Source organism: Ursus arctos, unplaced genomic scaffold (assembly GCF_023065955.2).
Source record: "Ursus arctos isolate Adak ecotype North America unplaced genomic scaffold, UrsArc2.0 scaffold_1, whole genome shotgun sequence".
Classification (NCBI taxonomy): domain Eukaryota; kingdom Metazoa; phylum Chordata; class Mammalia; order Carnivora; family Ursidae; genus Ursus; species Ursus arctos.
Window position 1 is genome coordinate 17,456,982 of NW_026622763.1, and position 22,653 is coordinate 17,479,634.

The following is a 22,653-nucleotide window of genomic DNA, read 5'->3' on the forward strand; positions in this document are numbered from 1 at the left end:
ACAATGAGAAAGAACCTAAGAATTTATGGTAGAAAAGAGGAAACTGAGGCCCCAGGAAATTAAGGGGATTGCTCAAGGTCATTTAGTATCTTATTCATGGGGCTGAAGCCAGAATAAAAATCAGTCCGGTGGGTTTTCCAGTACATGCTATTGTCTCACTCTTTTCAAATGTCAATCTTTTTGTTAACCTGGCCTTATATGGGAGCAATTTTTAGCCTTCTCCACTGCTGCCTGAATCCAAAAGAATGTAGTGTGAAAAGGTCATTTTTAAATTACCAAAGCTTCCAAAACATTGGGTCAGAAGGGATCATCTAAACACTCATGCTGCTTCCAGGTAAAGCCACAGCAAACTCTCTCCACTCTGCAAAGTCCCAAAGGGAAGGAGGGCCCACAGCCAGCCCCCATAGTCTCAGTGTCATCACCTAACTTTATAGGCTATAGGCTAGAAGGGCACTGATGGGCTCCCACTAGTTCAGTGGGTCACGACTATGTCTCCAAGTCAAATCAGAAACTCCACACCCATGCATTTTGCTGTGCAGGAAAGCTGTAATCCTGCAAAGTTGTAGGTCTCAGTACTAATTTCACTTTAAAAATTTAAATTCTAACTCAAAAGAAGCAGAGTAACTCACTCTTTAAAGGAGCTTCACAATGAATGAAATGGCACAAAATGTCAATAACATGCATTAACTTAACATTAGTCAATTCATATGTTGATTTGCTGAATTTCCATACGGAGAGCTTTGTATAATAGTGGCCTAGCTGCATGGAAGGGAGAAAATGCTTTTTTTTTTTTTTTTAAGATTTTATTTATTTATTTGACAGAGAGAGAGACAGCCAGTGAGAAAGGGAACACAAGCAGGGGGAGTGGGAGAGGAAGAAGCAGACTCCAAGCAGAGCAGGGAGCCTGATGCGGGGCTTGATCCTAGGACTCTGGGATCATGCCTTGAGCTGAAGGCAGATGCTTAATGACTGAGCCACCCAGGTGCCCTGAGAAAATGCTCTTAACAAACCTTCCACACCCCTCAACAGTCCTGGGAACCTGTCCATGATGAGTACCTCCGGTCAGACACTTACTGAGCACCCACTATGAAGTGGGTCCTGTGCTATGTTCTGTGGATACAGCTACAGATAGATAGAACCTTGCCCTTAGGAAGCTCAAATCCAATAGGAAAACAGACCTTTAAGAAATGTCAGGGCCTCATCTACATGGTTTCGTTGGGATTCATTTCATCATCTTCTTATTTCTGTCCATCTAGAAAGCACAATTCTCTTAGGTAGGAGATAACCTGTAAGCATTATCCAGGTCACCTCCCTGGCTTAGGTAAGAGTAAGACTTAACTACTCCTGTCATTTAAAGGAATGAGCCTCTTTCCAATAGTCTCTTTAATATGTAACTATCTTTCACATTAGGACATAGTTATATTACTTCAAGCCTAAACCCCTCATGCTATAATTCATGTTCCCTTCCCTTTTTTATTGACTCAAGGAAGATGAGCATTTAATAATTCCACTAATTTGAAGACCTTCTTAGTTTCCTGTTTTCTGGGATCCATAGGTTTGATTTAAAATTAACTATGTAGTGTGCATAATTCTCTGTGTCTGTCCTAATCCCAGAAGTCTGAAAATCGTACATAGAAGACACTCAGAAACATCTGCGAAGACAATGAGCATTTTAGTCAGGGTTTGACCAGCACTGAGTAAGACTGAGGAATGCCAAAAGATAGTATCTGTGTTTTCAAGTCAACATTCCAGAACAACAGTCTTTTTTAACAACAGTCTTCCAGGGAACCCCTTGAGAGAGTAAGAACCATGCACTGACAGACATATCTCTTTAGCTCTTCTTCCTGATCTAGGACGACACAAGTTAACCAGCACACTGCAAGTTTTCAACTTGAATGAATGAATGAATGAATAAATTAAAGAAACAGGGAGTTTCCACTCTCACTATAATGATCCTTCTTACATAAATTTTTCTTTAAAGAGAAATTGCCATGGCCTATAACTTTTTTTTTTTTTAATCAAGTCTACCTATATTCATTCTCTTTTACCTTCCTCCACATCTTTGTTAAGGCCCAACCATTCACTCTTGCATGGAATTTGCAAAAGAAGCCATTCTACCAAACTCTTCTTGAGAATGAAGAAAACATCCCTGATCATGTATAAGACCTCAAATTACACAAACATTAGTTTAAATAAAGTCAGCTCTCTGAGTACCTCAGGATAAAAGTGCTTTATAGAATTCAGATATTTCTTGGCTGTAACGTATCTAAAAGCTATACAGTCAGATCTTTATAAACTCAGATGAGGTGATGTATGCTGCAGAATTTATAGAAACGAAGCAATTTGGAAATAATATGTGCTACTGAAAACCAAAATATTGTAAATTATCTTCAGTACTAAATCAAGGAATCAGCGACTCTCAACCATTTTATCAGTAATGCTTTCTGCAGAGAATTCTATCTCTGGTGTGCTTGCAAATATAAACAGAGCTATTAAATAGTTACCACCCAAGGATATGGAAAGTAGAACACTAGAAAGTGTTAAATTCATAATGTTGCTCTATTTTTAAATTTTCATTTAAACTTTTTGTAAAGGCTTTAAAAATCTATGTTTCATTTAAGGATACCTGTGTGCTACAAAAAAAAAAAAAACAGCTATAATAATTTTGAGTTCGGTATTTTTGAACATCTTTTTCAAATGAAGCATTCTTTCAAATTCAAGTAATTAAGGATATAAAAGTATTTATCAAGAAATTTATTCCATTAAGCATTCTCAACGGAATCAAGTTTTTTTTTCTTTAAAAAAATTAGGAAACCAAGTATTAAAACATTTTTATGCAAGTATGTTAAGGAGAGTCCTAAAATGAAGCTAAGAAAAAATAATAGCAACACAAATTCAATTATTGTGCCAAGTAGTTACAGAAACATGCAGAAACATGGTCAGTCAAGTAAATAAATTATTCTGATTTTGCTCCTAGCTGACACAAATTACTCATTTCCTTGGACTTGATACAAGAAGGCTTCAGAGGAAAAGAAGAAATGCAATCAAAGAGAAAAAAAAAAAAAAAGCACATTACTCATCGTCTGCCAGCCTTGCAGTAACTGGGGTTTACTATCATCCCTCATCCCCCACAGCATTGCAGGAGATGTTGATGAGCCAGACTCTTACATGCTTAAATGATCTCATTCATGGACTTGATTTCTTTTTGTGGGCTCCTGCAATAGTTCTGAATGGTGGCATTGTGACTTGCAACCAATTGCAAAGTGCCTTTAGTTATTTGTTACTAATTAAGTATTGAAGATTGCAAATGACATACTTTAGAAAGCTAATTCAGGTTTATTTCTAAAATAAGCAGGGGTGATAAAAGTATTAACAACTAATAGGTCCTGGGCATCCACCAACCAGAAAAGAACTCTGCCAGAGGGATTGCCTCTGTCCTAGGTGCTGGATGGTGGGGAGGTAGACAGGACTAGAGAATGAATGTATTAGTGCAAGGGCACTGAGAAGAAGGAGGCTAAAGAAACTAAGCTTTTATCAGCCGGAGAAAAGCATCATGACATTTTAATAACCTAGTGAATCTATCTACTAGGGTGAAATAAAGGGGAATATCATCTTGGATAAGCATATTAGCCTCACCCACATATTTCCTGTTGTGTTTTCTTGAACAGGAAAGGAAGTGGGGTGACATGCTGGAAGTTACACATGATCCATGACTTTTCTTATCTGTGATCCCAAGAAGTACACCACATATAAAACATGAAGTCAGGGTTACAACTCTGCCCTTCTGCTCTCACACGCTGGGTTAGTCTGCTAGCCCTGCCATAACACAAAGCCACAGACTGGGTGACTGAACAACAGAACTTTAATTTCTCAAAGTTCTGGAGGCTAGAAGCCCGAGATCAATGGTCCTCAGGGTTGGTTTCTGGTGAGGACTCTCTTTCTGGCTTGTAGACAGCCACCTTCTCACTTTGTGCTCACATTGCTTTTCCTCTGTGAGCACCTGGAGAGAGAATGAGCTCTGACGTATCTTCCTCTTCCTATAAGATCACAATCCTATCAGATTAGGCCCCCCCATCACCTCATTTAACCTTATTTACCCCCCTAAAATCCCTAAGGCTTTACAGGAGCATTGGAGGTTAGGGTTTTAACATACAAATTTTGGGGGGATATAATTCAGTCTAGAACATACACCAAGTGAGAGAAAGAGAGAGAGAGGTCTGCCCCCACACATTTTCTACTCTGACCAATGTAAATGAAAGTGAATTCAGAATTGTGGTGGGAACAAACAGCCTTTAAAAGCAGACTTCCACTGTAGAATTAATTACCTGTCCAAGTATTCATCCTGATCCAGACCTCACTGAGGCCTGGACTACCTTGGCTAAAACCACACCTAATCACTGCCATTGTGTATCCAATTTATCAACCAGAAAATACTCATTGGATAGCAAATTATATTCCCAGACCAAGGGGATAGACAAGAAGTGCAAGACCCACATGGTTTGGGGGGAGATGAGTGTATATATGAATCAACCAGTGGATAAGATCAGCTCATTTACATTTAATCAGTGTGAATCAGAGTCTTCATGACAGCCACGTGGAATTTGCACAGGTAGAACACCACCCTACAAATACTACTACGATGATCACTCTCTCATGCCTCTCCACCACTGTCTCTATGGAAACAAGGATATTCTCCATCACAAAAGCATGACCCAAAGCAGACTGCGCCTGCCCTGGTAGCTTTGGTGCAGGGAGGAATGACTTAAGTAAAGCTGTTTCTTCTTCATTGTAACCAGTTCCAATTGCACTCAAGAGCCCCATTCATATTGAACTGTTATGAACATTTGGTCAACTGGATGCTTAGATAAAAAATACAAAATAGTGACCACAGAGGAAAAGGTAAATTAGTGGAAAATCACATGATGTTTTAACTCTAGGAATAGAGGGGTGCAGCAGAGAAGTAAAGCCTCCCCAAATAGAAACAAAGATTACAAGTGAATTAAGGGAGTATATGAGAGGACGCTGAAATAGAATTCTGGGTGGGATACACAAACACAAAATTCTTCATTCAAAAAATGGGAAGATCAAGGTCAGTATGACATATAGAAAGAGTATGAAACTTTGGAAGTACAATATAGAAGTACTTACTTGTTTTATGGCCTTAGCGCTCTGAGCCTCAGTTTACTTGTCTTTAAACAGGTATGAGGCTATTGGTTTCACTGGTAAATTGCAAGAATTAAGTAAACACACCCAAACACAGGCACATATAGTCACAGAATGTCCGTTACAGTGCCTAGTAACACACAGTAAAAATACTCATAAGTATCTGCTGAAGGAACAGACTAACCATATAATTAGTAGTTATACTTCTGATGCAAACTTTCAGCTGTTACCACCAGCAACAATAATGGCAATGCCATTTTCAGTAAGGCATAGAAATATTAGACTCCTTTCCAAGCCTTTGTGGAGACAGATGAGTAGCAGCCATTTAGTTTAATATAAAATTATTGTCAGAACTACCCTATAATTTGCCTCCTGCAAATGTCCAGATGCCACTACATTGGACCCAAGGTCACTATGGTGGAGCTGACCATCTCATAGTGGATTGTCTTGTTCCTATTAGAGCTGACCCAGAGCCAGATGTTTCCATGGAGGCTACTGCAGGCCTTACACTTTGACCAATTTTTAGTATGAAATGTGTCCCCAAATGATGGGCCAGAGGGCAATCAAAGCAGTTATCCTTGCTGAATTCTGTTTCCAGCAGTTCCGCAAGATTATACTTCCTTCTTCTGGGAAAGTTTTCTGCCAGCTTATCAGAATAGTGTCTCTCTGGTTGAGCACAATAGCATTTGTGTTGTAGAGTTCAGGCAGTAGGCCAGTGCCCCCACCTTGGATGCTGTTCAAACAAGAATCATCTCTTCCTTTAAGGATGGTTTGAAAAATAGGGTTTTTTTTTTCCCTTGAATATGTTTTGAGTTGGTATTAATTCTACAAAGTGAACAGGCAGCTAAAGTCTTTGAAGTTGCTAAATATACTTTGAGAGCAAAAAATAATTTTTATAACATGACTAATGTTCAGTTTGTATTTCACTTAAATTGTTGTCAATAGTTGCAAAGCCAAATGCAAAAAGCAATAAAATATATCAAATCATGTGAACAAAATTAAAAGTTTCTTGTAGGAGTTGTAGAATTTAACGTAACAGAGCTCTGTTCCAGGTATGAGATGTCAAGCTCTGGGCCATGAGCCCCAGAGACTCCACTCTGATGCTCCTGTCACCCCTCTTTTCCATCAGATGAGGACTCCTTAGAGTCAAGAGGATGTCCTCCATACAAAGTCTGGGCCTCCCCTCATGATGTTCTGGGTACTTGTGAACCAGGAATTTCCTTCCAAATGGCCCTGAGCCTGCTTCCAGGACCAGCACGGGCCTCTGTGTATATCTCTGTTCCAAGAAGTGGCAGCAGACAGGGAGTGTGGACAAGGTAGAGATCTAAAAGCCAGGATGTACGCGGGGTGCACTAAGACCCCTGGCGGTATGGGAAGATGGGTCTTGGGGTGGGGACAGAAAGGGAGATGACCAAAAGATTGGCTGCACACCAGGAGTTAGGAACTGGTTGTCTGGTACCACCATGAGCCAGGACAAAACACCAAGGCACCAGAGAATTTTAAAATTTGTTCTTCCAGGACCTGATAAAGGTATATTCATCAAGGTGAAGAAGTAGAAAATATTTCATTTGGCAGTTTGCTAGCTTGGTTTACAACTTTTGCATATTTAGACATCATGGAATGTGGCCACCAATTGTATACTTGCCCCAGGACCCATACATGTGAGGGTCTATTGAAATTAACTTTTAAAAATTACAGGCATATAAATGAGAGAGTAATTGGATTAAGTTCTGTTAATTTTTTTTAGCAAAACTCAAAATACAGCTAATAATCCACCACAAGAAACAATATGTTTCCGAGGTTTTTTGTTTTTTTGTTTTTTTTTAAGAGTTTATTTATTTACTTGAGAGAGAGAGCGAGCAAGTGAACAGTCGGGGCAGGAGCAGAGGGAAAGGAACAAGCAGACTGTCCCTAGTGTGGAGCCTGAGGTGGGGCTCAATCTCACAACCATGAGATGACCTGAGCCCAAATCAAGAGTCAGACACTTAACCGACTGAGCCATCCAGGTGCCCCTCTTTTTGTTTTTAATGAAAAATTATAAACGTCTACAAAAGTAGAAGTGTGAGAAACTTTCATATGCTCCATATACAACTTAATTATAACTGACTCAAGGACAGTGAGGCTTCATCTTTACTCCTGATCCTCCCTCCAAATACTGAAAGCAAATCGCATAATTGTCAGTTTGTATAGTTAGAATGCAAAGTACTCTTTTAAAAAATGTACCCATATATCACCACACTTAAAAACATGAACCATATCGAATGCTCAGAAAGTATACAAATCTTCCAACCAATCTCAGATTTCCCAATATTTCCTTTGTTTTCTTCTTACTGTTTCTCCAAATCACAATCCAAATAAGGTCCCCACAATGTCTCTTGAGACTCTTATTAATCTATGGGTTTTCTTATACCCTTTTGTCTTTTTTTTTTTTTTCTTTTGCAGCTTATTTGAAGAGACTGGTTTTTTTCCTGTAAAATTTCCCAGATGTTGGATTTTGCCCAACCTATTCTCATGATGTCTCCCCAAATTGGTCATTAGATCTACAGGCTTGATTAGATTCAAGTTGATTTTTTGGCAAGATGTTTTCATAGATGCTGCTGGGTATTTCTACCAGACACATAATCGAAATTCTCTCTGTGATGTTTGCAGCCAATGATAAGCACTGCCTACTCATCATTTCATGAAGAGTTGCAAAAGATATTTTAATTTATATCATTTTTTTCATTTATTAGCTGAAATATCCTATACAGAGAAACTTGCCCCCCACCCAACAGCAATTTAGTTACAGTTCTTAAAAGACAGACAGGATAAATGTTTGATTCTTTTCCGTTATTTATCAGTTTTTAAAATAATACGTTGGTTCTCTAGCATCCTCCAAAAGTTATGTTAGGGTTGTTTTATATCATGAGGGTGAAAGGACTTCAGCATAGCTGATGCATTTCAATACGCTGCAGTCATTATTCTTATTGATGCACAAATGGAGACAGTTTTGACTGGTGGAAGCCTTTTCAAATTGGACCTCGAGTCCTTTTAACAAGTGTCTCAGGATAACCATATCAACACTACCTCCAAAAATATGATTACAAAAAATAATGACATTTTCGGGTTTTTTCTTATAATTGAATATTTTTCCATTTTTATTTTTATTTGACAAATAACATTGTATTAGTTTTAGGTGTACAACATACTGTTTTTTTTTTTTTTTTTTGCTTTGGGTTTTGGGTGTACATTTATGTGTTTGTCATCCTATGAATGTATAAACTTCTATGTCTGGAAGTCACTTTGAATGATTTATGTGTGTCTGTGTGTGTGTGCATGTGTGTGTGCGTAGTTTTGTCACCAACTAAATTTGTAGTTATATGTAATTGTTTGTTGTGTTTTCAATTTTTAGGAAATTTAAATCAGATATTATATTAAAATTATATTAAATATTCATATATTTCTAAAGTCAAATTCTTTAAGTTTCTTCAGCGAAATCTAGCTTCTATTCTTGTTCCATTTTCTATTCTCTCTGAATATCTATAACTATTTTTTTAAAGTTTTACTTCATCCTTCTAAATAGGTCTCTTTCCACGTATTGTACACGTACATATACACACATGTATACAATTCCCACTCACTTCCTTCTTAGATAAATTATAGCATAATAAACATCCACTTTTCTCTACCTGGTACATTTTTCTCTTTCTTCTTGTAACTTGATGATTGCGTTTATATGAAAATAGGAAAAAAATATTGATTGAAATATTGAAAATGAGGAGGAAATCTAAATGAGTATTTTGGAGAAGTAGTACAGTGGAAAGGATGGTGAACTCCATAAAACACCATATTTGCATCCAGCATTCATTTCAAATTTAACTATAGATCAATTTCTCAAATTGTTAAAGATTCATTAATCAAGCAATTTTGGAAAAGGACACACTGATATATGAATTTATTATAAAGTTTTGTCGGTTTCAGGGTGAGTTGACTTGAAAATAAAGGCCTAAAACAACATTTTGTGTCTTATACTAAATGACAGAAAAACTTGTTAGTCATGTAGAACTTATCCCAAGCAATAAGGAGACACACGTAGATTCTCAAAGACACTGAAGAATTTCAGAAAGTAGCATATATCCAAAACAATGACTGTATTTACTTTCTTCAAACACAAAGATTGAAGTAAATACTGAGTCTTTGAGAATCCTAACATTAATTAATTTTTGTAGTATACAACAGGAAGAGAATATATGTCAAGGGACAAACAAAACTGAGTTGAATCCTGGTTCAGCTGTTTAGCGGCTGTGTGACCTTTCGCAAATCATTTAACTTCATTGGGCTTTATTTCTTTTATCTATGAAATATGGATGCTAATACCTCCTCATGGAATTTAAGTGATGAGATTACATGTTTAAAGTGCCCCCAAGCCCCCAAAGGGTACAAGGTCAATACCCAGTAAATATTAGCTCATTTTCACTTTCGTGGATAATAAACAGGAAACCGCACAGATGAATGGCTAACAGCCAGGCTGCCTAAGTTCAAATCGCAGCCATGATACATTCAAGCTGTATGACAATGGGCAAATTATTTAACCCACATGGGCCTCAGTTTTGCCAACTGTAAAAGAGAGATAATTGGAATATCTCTGAAATTAGTGATGTACTATATGTTGGCTAATTGAATTTAAATTTTAAAAAAATGTCTTCAAAAAATAGGAATATCTTCCAGGAAGGGCTGCTTTAAGAATTAAATTCCATTTAATATTATGCTTCCTCCATGAGAAAGGGACATTTTTCTGTTTTGTTTCACTGCTATGTTCCCTAGAATAGACCCTGATACCTGGTAAGTTCTCTTTAAATGTTCATAAAAAACAAATGACTTAAACCTATGTATCTCATATATCCTATGCTTAAAGGGTCACTGTAGAAGTTTCAAGTGTGCAGCTTTGTTGCATTTCACATCTGAGAGTTCTCTCCTTGTGCATTTAGACTTCGTCCTTCTCCTCCCCAGGTTTTATTAAATGATGGATGTTCTCCCTGTCATTGTAACCTCCAAGGTCCTGGCCTTTCCTGAACTGGGCTTTACATGCATTGAGGCAGTAACTACAGCCTTACTACTCTGCTACTCAATTCTTTACTCATGAGAGACTGCTTAGAAAGTCTGGGTCTGCAGAATCTTGAAACCATTCAAATCTATTACAAAGACCTGTAGGGTATTTCCTGATAAGATAGCGTGTGCTTTGGTGATTGTTTCTGAAAAGGCCATAGACTTGTAAGCGTTATATGTGTCATGCATATTGGAAGTACACTAAATATATTACTACTTCACTGGGGACTCTCTTGACAATAACGTGAATTGCTGAGGGAATAGAAATCAATTCTTAGAGTATTTTCTAACATCAAAGGTGACCGCTGGGCTTCAGGAAAAGAGTTCAAAGTAAGATTGACTTGTGTGATTGAGATATTCATAAGATCAACTTGCAAAAGTAGGCCAGGCATTACTTCACTACCCAAGATGCAAGGGGATGATGAAGGCCTGAATTCAAACAGCTAGCATGCAGATAAGGGTCTTAGCGGAACTGAGCGCCCCCCATACACAACTGTTAGCAGCTTCTGAAACCCATCACGAATACTCACACCTTTAGACCTATCTTTGTGTTCTATTCTCTTAACCTAAAATGCCCTTCCTTCAGTTCTCTATTAAATCCTCCTTCACCTATACATGCTTCAGTAGTCATCTCAAATAAATCCCTTTCTGGCTCACAGAATTTTTCTTAGGTCATTTTTTTTCTTCCTTTCTTGCAGCAAAGATGTGGTTTCATCTAACATTAGTTTTTTCTTTCTTCCTTCCTTTCTTTTTTTTTCAAGTGTGACTCTTTCTTTACCATAAGCTCCTTAGGGACAGGGGAAATGACTTATTTTGTGTCCCTCCACCTTGCTTAGCACCGTTGAACCAATTTTGTCATTTTTTTGAATTGTCATACTTTGGTCTCAGTAGTTTCTGCAAAAACTTACTCATTGCGCAACAATACTATCTGAATAAAAATTTTTAAAATGGAATAAAAATAAAATAATTTAGGAATCTGAAAATTATTTAGGTAAATAGGAATAGCAAATGTCATCTACAGCAGGGGTTCAATAAATGGCACCTTAACACAGCAACGTGGCCAATCAGAAATATTTACTATTTCAACATTTACTGAGCACCTACTATATATCAGGCAAGAGCAATAAAAACTTTACAGCCTACTGAGGGAATATATCATACTGAGATCCAAAACCACTAGCAAGAAAAAAATACACTTATGTGTTTACAGTCTGTATAATAATTGAGGAAATTGCTACTTTTTAAAAACATCAGCGAGAGTGTGAATCTGGAACTGGGTTTTATTAGGTAAATACATACTGTCCAAGCCCACAGCAAAGGGGAAATCTGGGTCATTTGAGCTAAATTCAATGACTACACAGTTCAAGTAATAAATATAATTGTATTTTGGTGGTAGTCTAGATGTCCGGAAGTGCTGATTTAATCACCAGCCCAGCTGGTTTGATAACACAGTGTAAAAATATATACTAGGGGCCATAAAAGAGACACAGCACTAAAGAGAGACAACTATTGAAATTCCTTTGGAATTCTGAAATGGGAGGAGAGTGGCTACCAAGTTCTCCTTTTAATGTGATATAATTTCATTTATCACATTGGCCCAAGTTCCTCTTGCATGCAATCTCAGTCAAGAGATGATCAAGTTTAAGAAACACTGTCAGTGGGGGCACCTGGGTGGCACAGCGGTTAAGCGCCTGCCTTCGGCTCAGGGCGTGATCCCGGCGTTGTGGGATCGAGCCCCACATCAGGCTCCTCCGCTATGAGCCTGCTTCTTCCTCTCCCACTCCCCCTGCTTGTGTTCCCTCTCTCGCTGGCTGTCTCTCTCTCTGTCAAATAAATAAATAAAATCTTTAAAAAAGAAAAAAAAAGAAACACTGTCAGTGGCAGAATGTTTAAACTTATGATCAAGGCTGAAATTTAATGAAATACAGTTGCTTCTAATATCATTTGAATCTTTGTTTTCTATCATTGATCATAAATTACAAAATGAATTAACGAGGGAACAGACAGGATTTTACTGGACACCAGAATTCCGGTGTTCTAAATTGGATTCACCTTACCATGTGACCATGAACAAGTGACTTCATTTTTTGTAAGGTTCAATAGTGATATTTATTAAGATTATGATATCACAATAATGTTTTGCTTACCATGCCAAAGGTTAGAGTGAAAACTGAATGACATAATGTAAGGAACAGTTTTGGAAACATGGCAAAATAAAAGAAGTGTTAAATATGATCATTTTTATGGCCATGTTGTTATCAATAATAATAGAAGTGCTTATTATAAGACACAACAGCTTGAAATGTTATCGGGACTAAATATGGCAAAAGAAACTCATCTTTGTGTTTTGTGAAAATATATCCCGTCACTTGCTGCCCCAAATGACAGGTGAAATGTGGTCAGGGGAACCTTAGGTCAGGGGAAATGTGCAAAAATTTCTGAAACACAGTTTAATGAAAACCACAACGCATTTCTTTTGTCAGGAGCCCATAGCTTCAGCACAGCTAATTCTCTGCTTTATTCTTGGGGAAACATTCCTACAAGCTCCAGGCTGTTCGTTAACAGCAGATATAGACATTTATAAAGAAGAGCCATCTTGACTGAATAATTCTTCACAAATTACACAAAGGATCCCAAAGAATAGTTCCAAGTATTTACAACCAGCATTCGGAGACACACTCTGTGGGGATACCATTCATTAAAGGGACTGTCTATAGACCGAAAAGGTAATCAGAAAATGATCCCTCCTCCTCAGACCGCTGTGTTGCATTTGCCCCATACGCCACCATAGAAACACTCGTATAAATGTTATCTGAGGGTCATAAAACACTCTCTGAGAGTAAACTTTACCCTATGGGAAGTAAACTTTTAATGCACCAAATTCCATTTAGTGCCCTGCAGACAGGAATTCTGCAAAGAATATTATGAAAAAAGGCAACTCATCTTTTATAGGTGAGTACTCTATCATAGAAGCCCAGGAATGGGAAATTGGGTCTTCATCCTCCCAGGCCATCATGGTTTATAACTCTAAGAATGATGGCTATTATCAAAATTTTAAAAGATTCACAGGAATGGCCATTCTACAACCTCTCTTGGAAGCAAATTTCTATCATAAACACACTATCTTTAAAATTCTTCCATGTTTAACCTAAGTGTTTCATAGTACAATGCTGGCTGCTCCTTTCTGTTTCAGTGAAGATATTCATTCATTCTTATATTCATTCATTCATTCATTCATTCATTCATTCTTCAACCAACATATATTTATTGAATGTGTATATGGCAAAGGTTATTGGTTGTGGAATAAGAAAAGTATGGGTAATGAGAAAAGTTCTCAACACCCTAGGCAACAACAACCTTAATCTTTTTATTTAGATCATTATTAAGAGCAGTGTATGGAAACAGACGCCAACTTGCAGAAAATATGGAGAACAGAGGAACATGTTAAACTGCCCCAAGAACAGCAAACAACAAATTTAAACTGAGAAATTCTGTAGGCCAAATTCTCTAGGTTCTTCAATAGCTATTTGAAAGAAAAACAAGTGATAGAAGGTAATCTATTTGTTAAACCTAAAATACATAACCAGTTTTATAACAGCCAAGGCTAAACTAAAGTGTCTGGGGATGTGCCTTAAGTGATAACACTATTAAAAACACAAGGAGGTTATTGCTATAAAGGCAGCATATTAGTTACTTATTGGGGGAAGATGAAGGTTGAGCAAGGGAAGAGGTCCCCAGGGGCATCCTGGGTGGCTGACGGAATTTTCTTTCTTGACTTGATGCTGGTTACAAGAGTATCCACCTCAGAATAATTCATCAAGCCAGTTATTTTGTGTGTGTGTGTGTGTGTGTGTGTGGTTTTCTATACCTGTGTTTTGTTTTGTTTTTCAAGAAGCATTTATTAACATGGAATAACTTCTATACATCGCTAGTGAGAATGCAAAATGGCGCAGCTACTTTGAAAAAGTTTGGCAGTTTCTTACAAAGTTAAACGTACGCTTCCCACATGACTCTGTAATCCCATTCCTAGTTATCTACCCAAGAGAAATGAAAATGCTGAAACTAGAGCATGAGAGTCGCAAGTTTATAGCAATGTTATACTCACCCCAAACTGGAAGAAACCCATGAGTAGCTGAATGAATAAACAAATAGGTACTTTTATACAATGGAATATTACTGAACAATAAAAGGGAATGGACTACTGACACATGCAACCACAAGGATGCATATCAAAAGACACACTGAGTGAAAGAAACCAGACACAGAAAGTGAAATACTTTCTAACTTCAGTTATATGATTTTCCAAAAAAGGCAAAACAATAGGGAGAGAAATCAGATCAGTCATTGCCAGGGGCTTAAAATATGGAGTTAGAACTGACAACAAAGGGAAATCAGGGAACTTTTCAGGGACAGGAAAATATTCTATATTTTGATTTGGTTACACGACGGTATATGTTTGTCAAAACTGAACAAACTGTACACCTAAAAAATGGATTATCTGCAGATCTGACCAAAAAGTATTTATTGAGAGTAAGAATGAATTTAGTTTCCAATTTTAAAATAAAATGGATTCTATATCCTGTGTTTATTTTCTTACAAGAAAACAGTATGTTGGGGGTGGTGATAGGAACACAATAAGAGTATAATGGGTAATTTTCAAAAATGTTTAGAAGGAAACTAAATCACTGTTTTTGTTTTGTTGTTTGTTTTTTGTTTTTACTGATGGCTGTTTCTTCAGAGAAATTGTTTAAAAGTGAAACCAATTCTGGATGTCATAAAGTTCTCTCTGTTCAGGCTTTTTCCCAAACCAGTTCAAATAAATCCTAAAGCAGACAACATCAGAGCCAAGAGCAATAATGGTTATGTCCACTGCAGAGGATCGTAGCTTCTTTTTGCCAGTCGAGTTCCTCGGTATTCAATTTTGGCTGTCCTCAACAGAAATGTTTCATCTGGGCTTGGCACTTTTCTAATCTCGACTACTCCAGAGTCAAGTAACCAAAACAGACATGGCGAAAGCCCAACTCCACAGAGCTTCACCGTGATCGCAGTGTGGAGAGTAAGACGGTTCTCTTCACGCCCCCAGCACAAAAGCCTGGTTGTTAGAACTTCAAGAAGGCCTGGTTACAACAGTCTAATTATAACTTCACTCACGTTATGCACTTCGGTTTAAATACAATGCCTTTAAAAAACTGTAAGAAGCATTTTAAAACTATAAGCAATTCAACTCCTTTATTTTACAATTGAGCAAACTGAGATCTAAAAAGGTGGAATTACTTAACTGAAGTTATTAAGCTAGTTAGAAGTAGAGCTAGAACCAGGTCCTAGGAAGCCCCGTTTAATAGGATGGTGCTCTTTGGAATAAAATCGGAACTATACTCTGTGTTAATACTGTTTTCTCTACCAGGGATATATAATGCCAATATAACATCTGTGTTTTCTATTCAACAACATGACTCTGTTAAGAATTTAGGAAACTTATGACAATGTCATCAAGTCTTATGCAGAACCAGAAATACAAAGGAACTAAGGAATGTTTAGCATTAAGTTATCCGTTGCTCGGGGAGCTGAAAATGGCGTCCTTTTTTTCCCCCCTATTCCCTTATAGTTGGTTTTAGCCTCCCTCTGCTTTGCTTACGCAAGCGCTTATACCTAGATCACTAAGATATAAACTTCTGACATCAAAACGTGAACCATATTATGTGAACCAGGCATTTAAGAAGATGCTATTTAAAATCTTTTCTTCCAGCTGTGTGATTTGAAGAAAATTTATCATTTCACCAATGTTCCTCTGCCATTTTAAACCTCTGTTATATTTTCTCAAAGGAGATGAGAGACCTCCATTTTTAGGAAAAGTCTCAGCCAGAAATATTGCTGACAGTGTGGAAATAAGCAATTCCAAATCAATCGAAAATTGCCCTCTCTATTCATCAGGAGGAACAAGGCGCTCAGGAGAGCCAGCCCTCGTGACAGGTTAAAGTTGACCAAGGTCTGAGACGGGAACAAATGCAGAAGAGGAGCAGAAGGGCTCTGGGCTGCTGATCGTCCAAGGGTCAGTTGACAGCTTTTTTTCTCATCTTGTTTTGCTTTACTCCTCCAAAAGATGTAGAGAAAATGTTCTTCTAATGTGCCCAACAGACACAGAGGCAGAAAGGAAGACGTGGGTAGAACATTTAAGGGCATATTATCCTCTTCAACACACACTTCTATGCAGGTGCCTACAGCTTCCAAATGGGCAGCAGAAAATGAAGCCTAGGCTTCCATAAAGTCTCTGAGAGCCGATAATGTGAACAGAAACCAGTGACCGAGTTAAGCGGTAAAACCATCTCCATTTACGTCTCCTTGAAGTTCAGCATGCAGCGGACTGCACTTAAGCTTAGCAATCAACTGTGATAGGAGAAATCTCAGTTACAGTAAGCAAAGAAATAGCTTCAAGGCAGCAGATAACTGTGCAGGGAGAGAAGGTCAAAACAGGTGCAGAGTAATCCCGGAGGTAGAGGGGGAAAACCTGGATTCCATTTGGGTGATTTTTAATTATCCTTGTCTATTATGGGTGACAAAGCTTAATTGTTCCCTTTACTTAAATTTACACTGCATGGTGTAAATACACACACACGCATGTGCACGCGTACGTGCACACACATACATATGGGGAACATTTCAAGGCTGCAGAGAAACACTAATTGATTCCTGATGATGCTTGGGGTGTGACATGGTTCACTAATAGTAGTTTACAAAATAGGTCTTCTGGGTGGTGATTCTAATTTAAAGCTTCAGACATACAGTAGCAAAGAGATGTCATATGATAAACGTGTTTTATTATTGCTAGTAGCACTATACAGTTAGTGCTAATTTCATCTGGCTTGATTCATGCCTTTGTGTGATAACATACCATTAATAAATATGAAGTCTGTCCTGAATTTGGACAAAAGTTCCCTTTATTTACAGCTAAGCTATAAATGTGGGGTTTTTAGTTCATGTATGTACGTAAGTCTTCTCTATCTGGGGTCTACGTCTTCTGAGGATACATACTGTGTTCTATCTTACTGTACACACAATAAAAATGTTTGATTGTCTGATAAGAACAGCAGGTTTTGGCAATAATCTACACATTGACTGGATTGTTCCCAAAGGAATCCACTCAAATACAGGCGCAAATCATGCATAGTTCGCATTAAATCAGTAGTCTGTATTGCTTATTTCTTCACAAATCTGGTTCTTCTTAATCATTGTTTAGGTTTTTTTAGATTTTATTTATTTATTTGATAGAAAGAAAGAACACAAGCAGGGGGGAATAGCAAGCAGAGGTAGAAGCAGCACCCCCCAGCCCCAGCAGGGAGCCTGATGCGGGACTCGATCCCAGGACCCTGAGATCATGACCTGAGCCAAAGGCAGATGCTTAACCAACTGAGCCACCCAGGGTCCCCACTTCTTAATCGTTGTTATTCTACGTCACCAGAGCCCACCTAGTTGGAGAGAGTGTTCCTGAAGAGTGCTTGTCTAGGTGAATCTAACCAATGCACAAACCACCTCATTCGTCCAAGGTAAGGACGCTGGGGGTGCCAACGCTAATCTTTACATAGGAGGGAAGGCAGTGACATAGCCACACTCACACCATTAACCTTGGCTGGCTAGACAAGCACAGTTCAAATGAACAGTTAAAGGAGGGTCGAGACAGTTACAGAATCATAGAAGGGCGGGCACAAAGCTATTCCCACATAAAATATGCCCAGCCATGTATACCACTCAGAGAACAGGTTAGACCATCATTATGACATCTGGAAAGCATCTTTAATTTGTATCACCAAATATCAAGACAAAGAAGCCCTAATGATACTACTGCCTGCCTCTCAGTACCACCCTATTGAAATGCTCCTTCATGTATGCAGAAGGCTTAATTTTGCAGGATCTCTTCTCTTCTCTGTATTTCAATGAATGGTCTGAATCAAGCTTGCTATGACTGCTTGAATCACCCTCAGAGCAGGCAATTTCTGATTTATGAGCTTAGAGCTGATTATATAATCTCTGGTCACATCTCTCTCTCTCTCTCTCTCTTTTTTATTGCCCAAATTTTGGACCACTGCTAATCATTACACCCTAATCAGAGGTCAAGAGGAAAGGGGGGGTTATAAATGAAGGTTTGGTGGTGACATAAAAGAGAACTACTCATTCAAGCATTTTTATAGATTTTTATCACCTAAGTGATCCCATTACTCATTACCACAGATAATCAACAATGTTCAGGTTTGCCTGGTGCCGTTAAGCCGCCAGGCCTATCACCTCACTGAAACGGCATAAAATCAAGCCTTGGACTAATTACCTTGCAGCGCTCATTCTGACATCTGAACTCTACTTCACACATATACCTAATTGTCCCCACTTCTAACTTCGTTATCCACTTTCCCCCCCAAAGCCTCACCTCATCCCTGAATCTGAGACTCCAGAATCTCCTTCACCACTGTTTAGATGCCTGCATGGAGACAACGCCATCAACTACACCAGGAAAATACTTCTCGCAGCTCCACCCACGCCTCAGCATCTCATGCCTCTGTGCTCCAGGTTCATCAGACAGTTATCAGAAAGATGCAACACGTGTCTACCTAGAGGCTCCTGTGAACTAGCAGTCTAGTACCTGACTTGAGAATCGAAAGTCCTAGGTTCTATTTACTCATTATCATTTAGACATGAAACCAGCATTCCTATGTCATGTACTGTGACATTCAGAAATGCCTTAACTTTGTAGACGTAAGTGACCTTGCAGAAGTAGGAATACTTCTATGAATTGATCCTAGTCTGCACCATTTTGGACGATTGTCTATTATATCCTCCAGGGCCATCTAAGAAGGGGCGGATTCTAGTATAAATTTGTTACCAGAGACAATGTTTCTCTCCCTGAGGGGTAGTAGCCTTTGTCTAGGAATAACAATTACATAGGCTCTTGTACTTTCCTTTTAATCCTGGCTGCCAGGAATCTTAGAACTATGTCACATGCTCACTCTCAGAAAACACGGCAGGCCATGTAAGTACGATTACTTTCCACACTACCCTTTTGTGGTTTTTATTTTCTATTTTCATTTTATTAGTTGTATTGTAAAGCTACGTTTTATTGTAAGCCACTACACATCCTTTGAAAAGGTGGGTTACTAGCATTATTTTTCACAGCAACTCATTCCGTAAACAATACTCAAAGTAAGCCTACATCTCAGGGAGCATCATGTACAAAATAAACTCGTTGGCCCAGGGAAATGTAGGAAATTGTGAATATAAAAGTTTTAAATTCAATACAAGTATTTGGAATATGGAAATTATTTATGTGAGCATTTAGAGGCGGACCATGTCCAAGGGTGAGGATCTATACAGATGTTCTATAATACGGAGAATTTTACAAAGACTTAAATTACAGTAACAGGATTGTTTAAATAAACAGAACTAGGCATATCTTACAAACCGAAGTTTAAAATGTGAAAGGCCATCAAAAATGGTGTAGTGGGCCTACTTAAATTATTGTGTATCTATCTTCCTTTAAAAGTTTTTATTTAAATTCCAGTTAATTAGCATCCAGTGTAATATTAGTCTCAGGTGTACAGTACAGTGATCCCACTTCCATACATCACCCTGTGCTCATCACAACAAGTGCCCTCCTTAATCCCCATCACTTATTTCTCCCATCCTCCCCCCACTCACCTCCCCTCTGCTAACCATCAGTTTGTTCTCCACAGTTAAGGGTCTGTTTCTTGGTTCGCCTCTTTCTCTCACTCTTTTTTTCCCCCTTTGCTCACTTGTTTTGTTTCTTTTTGTTTCTTTTCTATTTAAATTTTACTGAATTAACATACAGTGAAATATTGGTTTTTGGAGTAGAATTCAGTAATTCATCACTTACAAATAACACCCAGTGCTCATCACAAAAAGTGCCCTCCTTAATACCCATCACCCATCTAGCCTATCCCCAACCCAGCTCCCTCTACCAACACTTAGTTTGTTCTCTAGTATTAAGAGACTCCAGTGGTTTATTTCCCTCTCTCCCTTTGTGTAATTATCTTATGATATATGCTCTTTCTTCCACCTTTGCTGATTTACATTAGCTGTCTGGCTATAACTGGACTTGAACTCTTCAGTTTCAATGAAGCTTTACATAAGGAAACTGATTATAGCAGGGGAAATGCAGTATGTAAAACCAACCACTATTTGTCCTACATATAATTATCTTCTCTTTCAGTCTAGGATATAGCCTTGGCTCTTGTGCAACTCAACTCTGTATGGGTGTCATTTGATTTATAGCAGATGACCTGGCATCGTATGAAAGTAATTTACTGTACCATGTGTCTCACGCCCTGTAAATCAATAGCTTAATACAGAGACATCTTAAATACATAGTGCAAAGATGGGGTGATCTACTTCTTCCTTTCCTAGATCATTAAAATGGCAAGTATTACAAAGCAGTTCTTGTTTTAGAGCTGCTTCAAAACTGGGGGGGGGGGGTCCCTATCATTTCAAGTTGGGAGACATAGAGTGAGAGTTGCCATCAAACCAAATGAAAAATTGAGCACAAGGTTGTATAAGTAATAGCCTGGGAGGGGTGGGACACACATTTGTTTAAGTATCGATTGGTGCGTTTCTACAGCACCTGTGTACTATCATGTGCTCAGAGAGTGGAACAGGGTGTTAAATTATGACTCTGAATGCAGGACGGTCATCTATCTTTTCTACCCTGTTCCTCCAAGAAACCTCTAAACCAAAGTCACAAGCATTCATGGTATTAGTCACAATGAGATAAATTCGGTTTCTCCCTGTAACACATCCAAAGCTTAAGCCATCATTGTAAAAGGTTCATAATGACGAAGCCATATAATCTGTTGCTGATTACGTCCAAATCCCAGTGGTAAATTAAAGACAAGATCCATATAGATTGTTCAGAAAAATTTTAGGCAACTTCTCAAACTTGATTCAGCCTGGGACAATCTCATGAGGGAGAAACAAACAAACAAAAAACCTAAAAATTAATTTCCTGATTTTGCAAATGGTGAAGTGAAATACAGAAATGAAAGTAAATTGTCCTTCTCAGAATTCCCATATCTGGTCCCAGGACTGGAATAGCACAAGTTTGTGGTTTTTTTCCATGGAACTGAAAGTAATAGGTTGAAACTTCACCTGGCCCACAGTAACTGTAACTGGAAGCTGAAAGAGTCTGACTGTGTGGGAATTAAATTTAGGAGTTACTTTTCAGAATGCTCCTTTCAAATTCAAGTTCAGTCTTTTCAAAGGAAAGAAACTCACTGATTTTGATTTTTTTTAAACTATTGGTAAATGTTTCCTCTAAGTAAGCAAGAGCTTACTGAATGATTAGATTCACATTCTCTGTCTTCCTTAAAATAGAATTATGATGACCGGGAAAATTTCATCCTCCTGGCTGGCCTTTCACAGGACATTCCAATAGGCCACACAGCCACCACATCTTCCTGGAAAAATCCCTTAGATAGCCATGAAGGAAGAAAAGACAACTAGATCCAATAAAGCCAGGAATACTCGAGGTGCAAATAGCAAGTTTCAACAAATTGGCCCAAATGCCATGTGATGGCGTGGCCAGAGGAGAAGGTCTAAGCTGTAGGTAAATTAGCTCCCCAAATTCAACAGAAGCTTTCACCATGGAAATTCAGGCACAGAAGCTATTGGTGCAGGAAGAGATGCCCCTCCTGAAGCAAGAAGCTCAGTTCAGAACATACCTGGAGAACTGCTGTTGGAGGCCTCGCATCTGAATTCGGTTGCGCTCAGACTCCAGTGTCACCTCCTGCAATCGCTTCTCACTCTGAAGACGTAAGTGTCTCTCCTCTTCCAATTCATGCATCAGCTTCTCATGCTATAAAAGGCACAAAGGGAATGACTTTTAAGGAGGTGTTTCTCAATTACTATGAGAAAAAAAATAATTAGTAATAGCTGTCAGTTACTAAGTGCTAATGTGGACTTTATATATAAATTAATTTCATCCTCATTACCACCCCACGAAGTAGGTTCTATTATTAACCTCTTATTACAGACAAGAAAACTAAGGATCAGAGGCATCTAAGTAATTTGTCATAAAACCCAGAAGGTAACAGTTTTCAATCCTGGCTGATATGTCTCTAATGCTTGCATAATTTTCACTAGACCAGGTGGCTTCTTGTGCAGATATGAAGATCTATGACCCAGTAAAACTACCAAATGTATTATAATTCGAGTAATGATGAGTAAGATCATTAGTGCCTGCTCAGAATTATTTCATCTCTTCAATCTCTAGTCTACGCTTTTAAAAGAACATAAGTGATTTTTGTACAAGGACCTGTAATTTCAACTTAATTAGGCCATGGAGCTGATGAGAATAAGGTTAAATATTTTGTTTTTATTTGTCCAGTTAGGTTTTCACAAATAAAAAAT

The 22,653-nt window shown here is 38.2% G+C and overlaps 1 protein-coding gene across 7 annotated transcripts in view; it reads right to left on the reverse strand.

Annotated features, from left to right (window-relative positions):
* NCKAP5 (NCK associated protein 5) overlaps window positions 1-22,653 on the reverse strand; it is a 933,280-nt gene that overhangs the window by 403,228 nt on the left and 507,399 nt on the right. For all 7 annotated transcript variants that reach the window (XM_057317349.1, XM_057317357.1, XM_057317348.1 and 4 more), the window contains one exon: window positions 21,966-22,099. In XM_057317349.1, coding sequence (XP_057173332.1) covers window positions 21,966-22,099 — 134 coding nt within the window. The remainder of the gene's footprint in view (window positions 1-21,965; window positions 22,100-22,653) is intronic.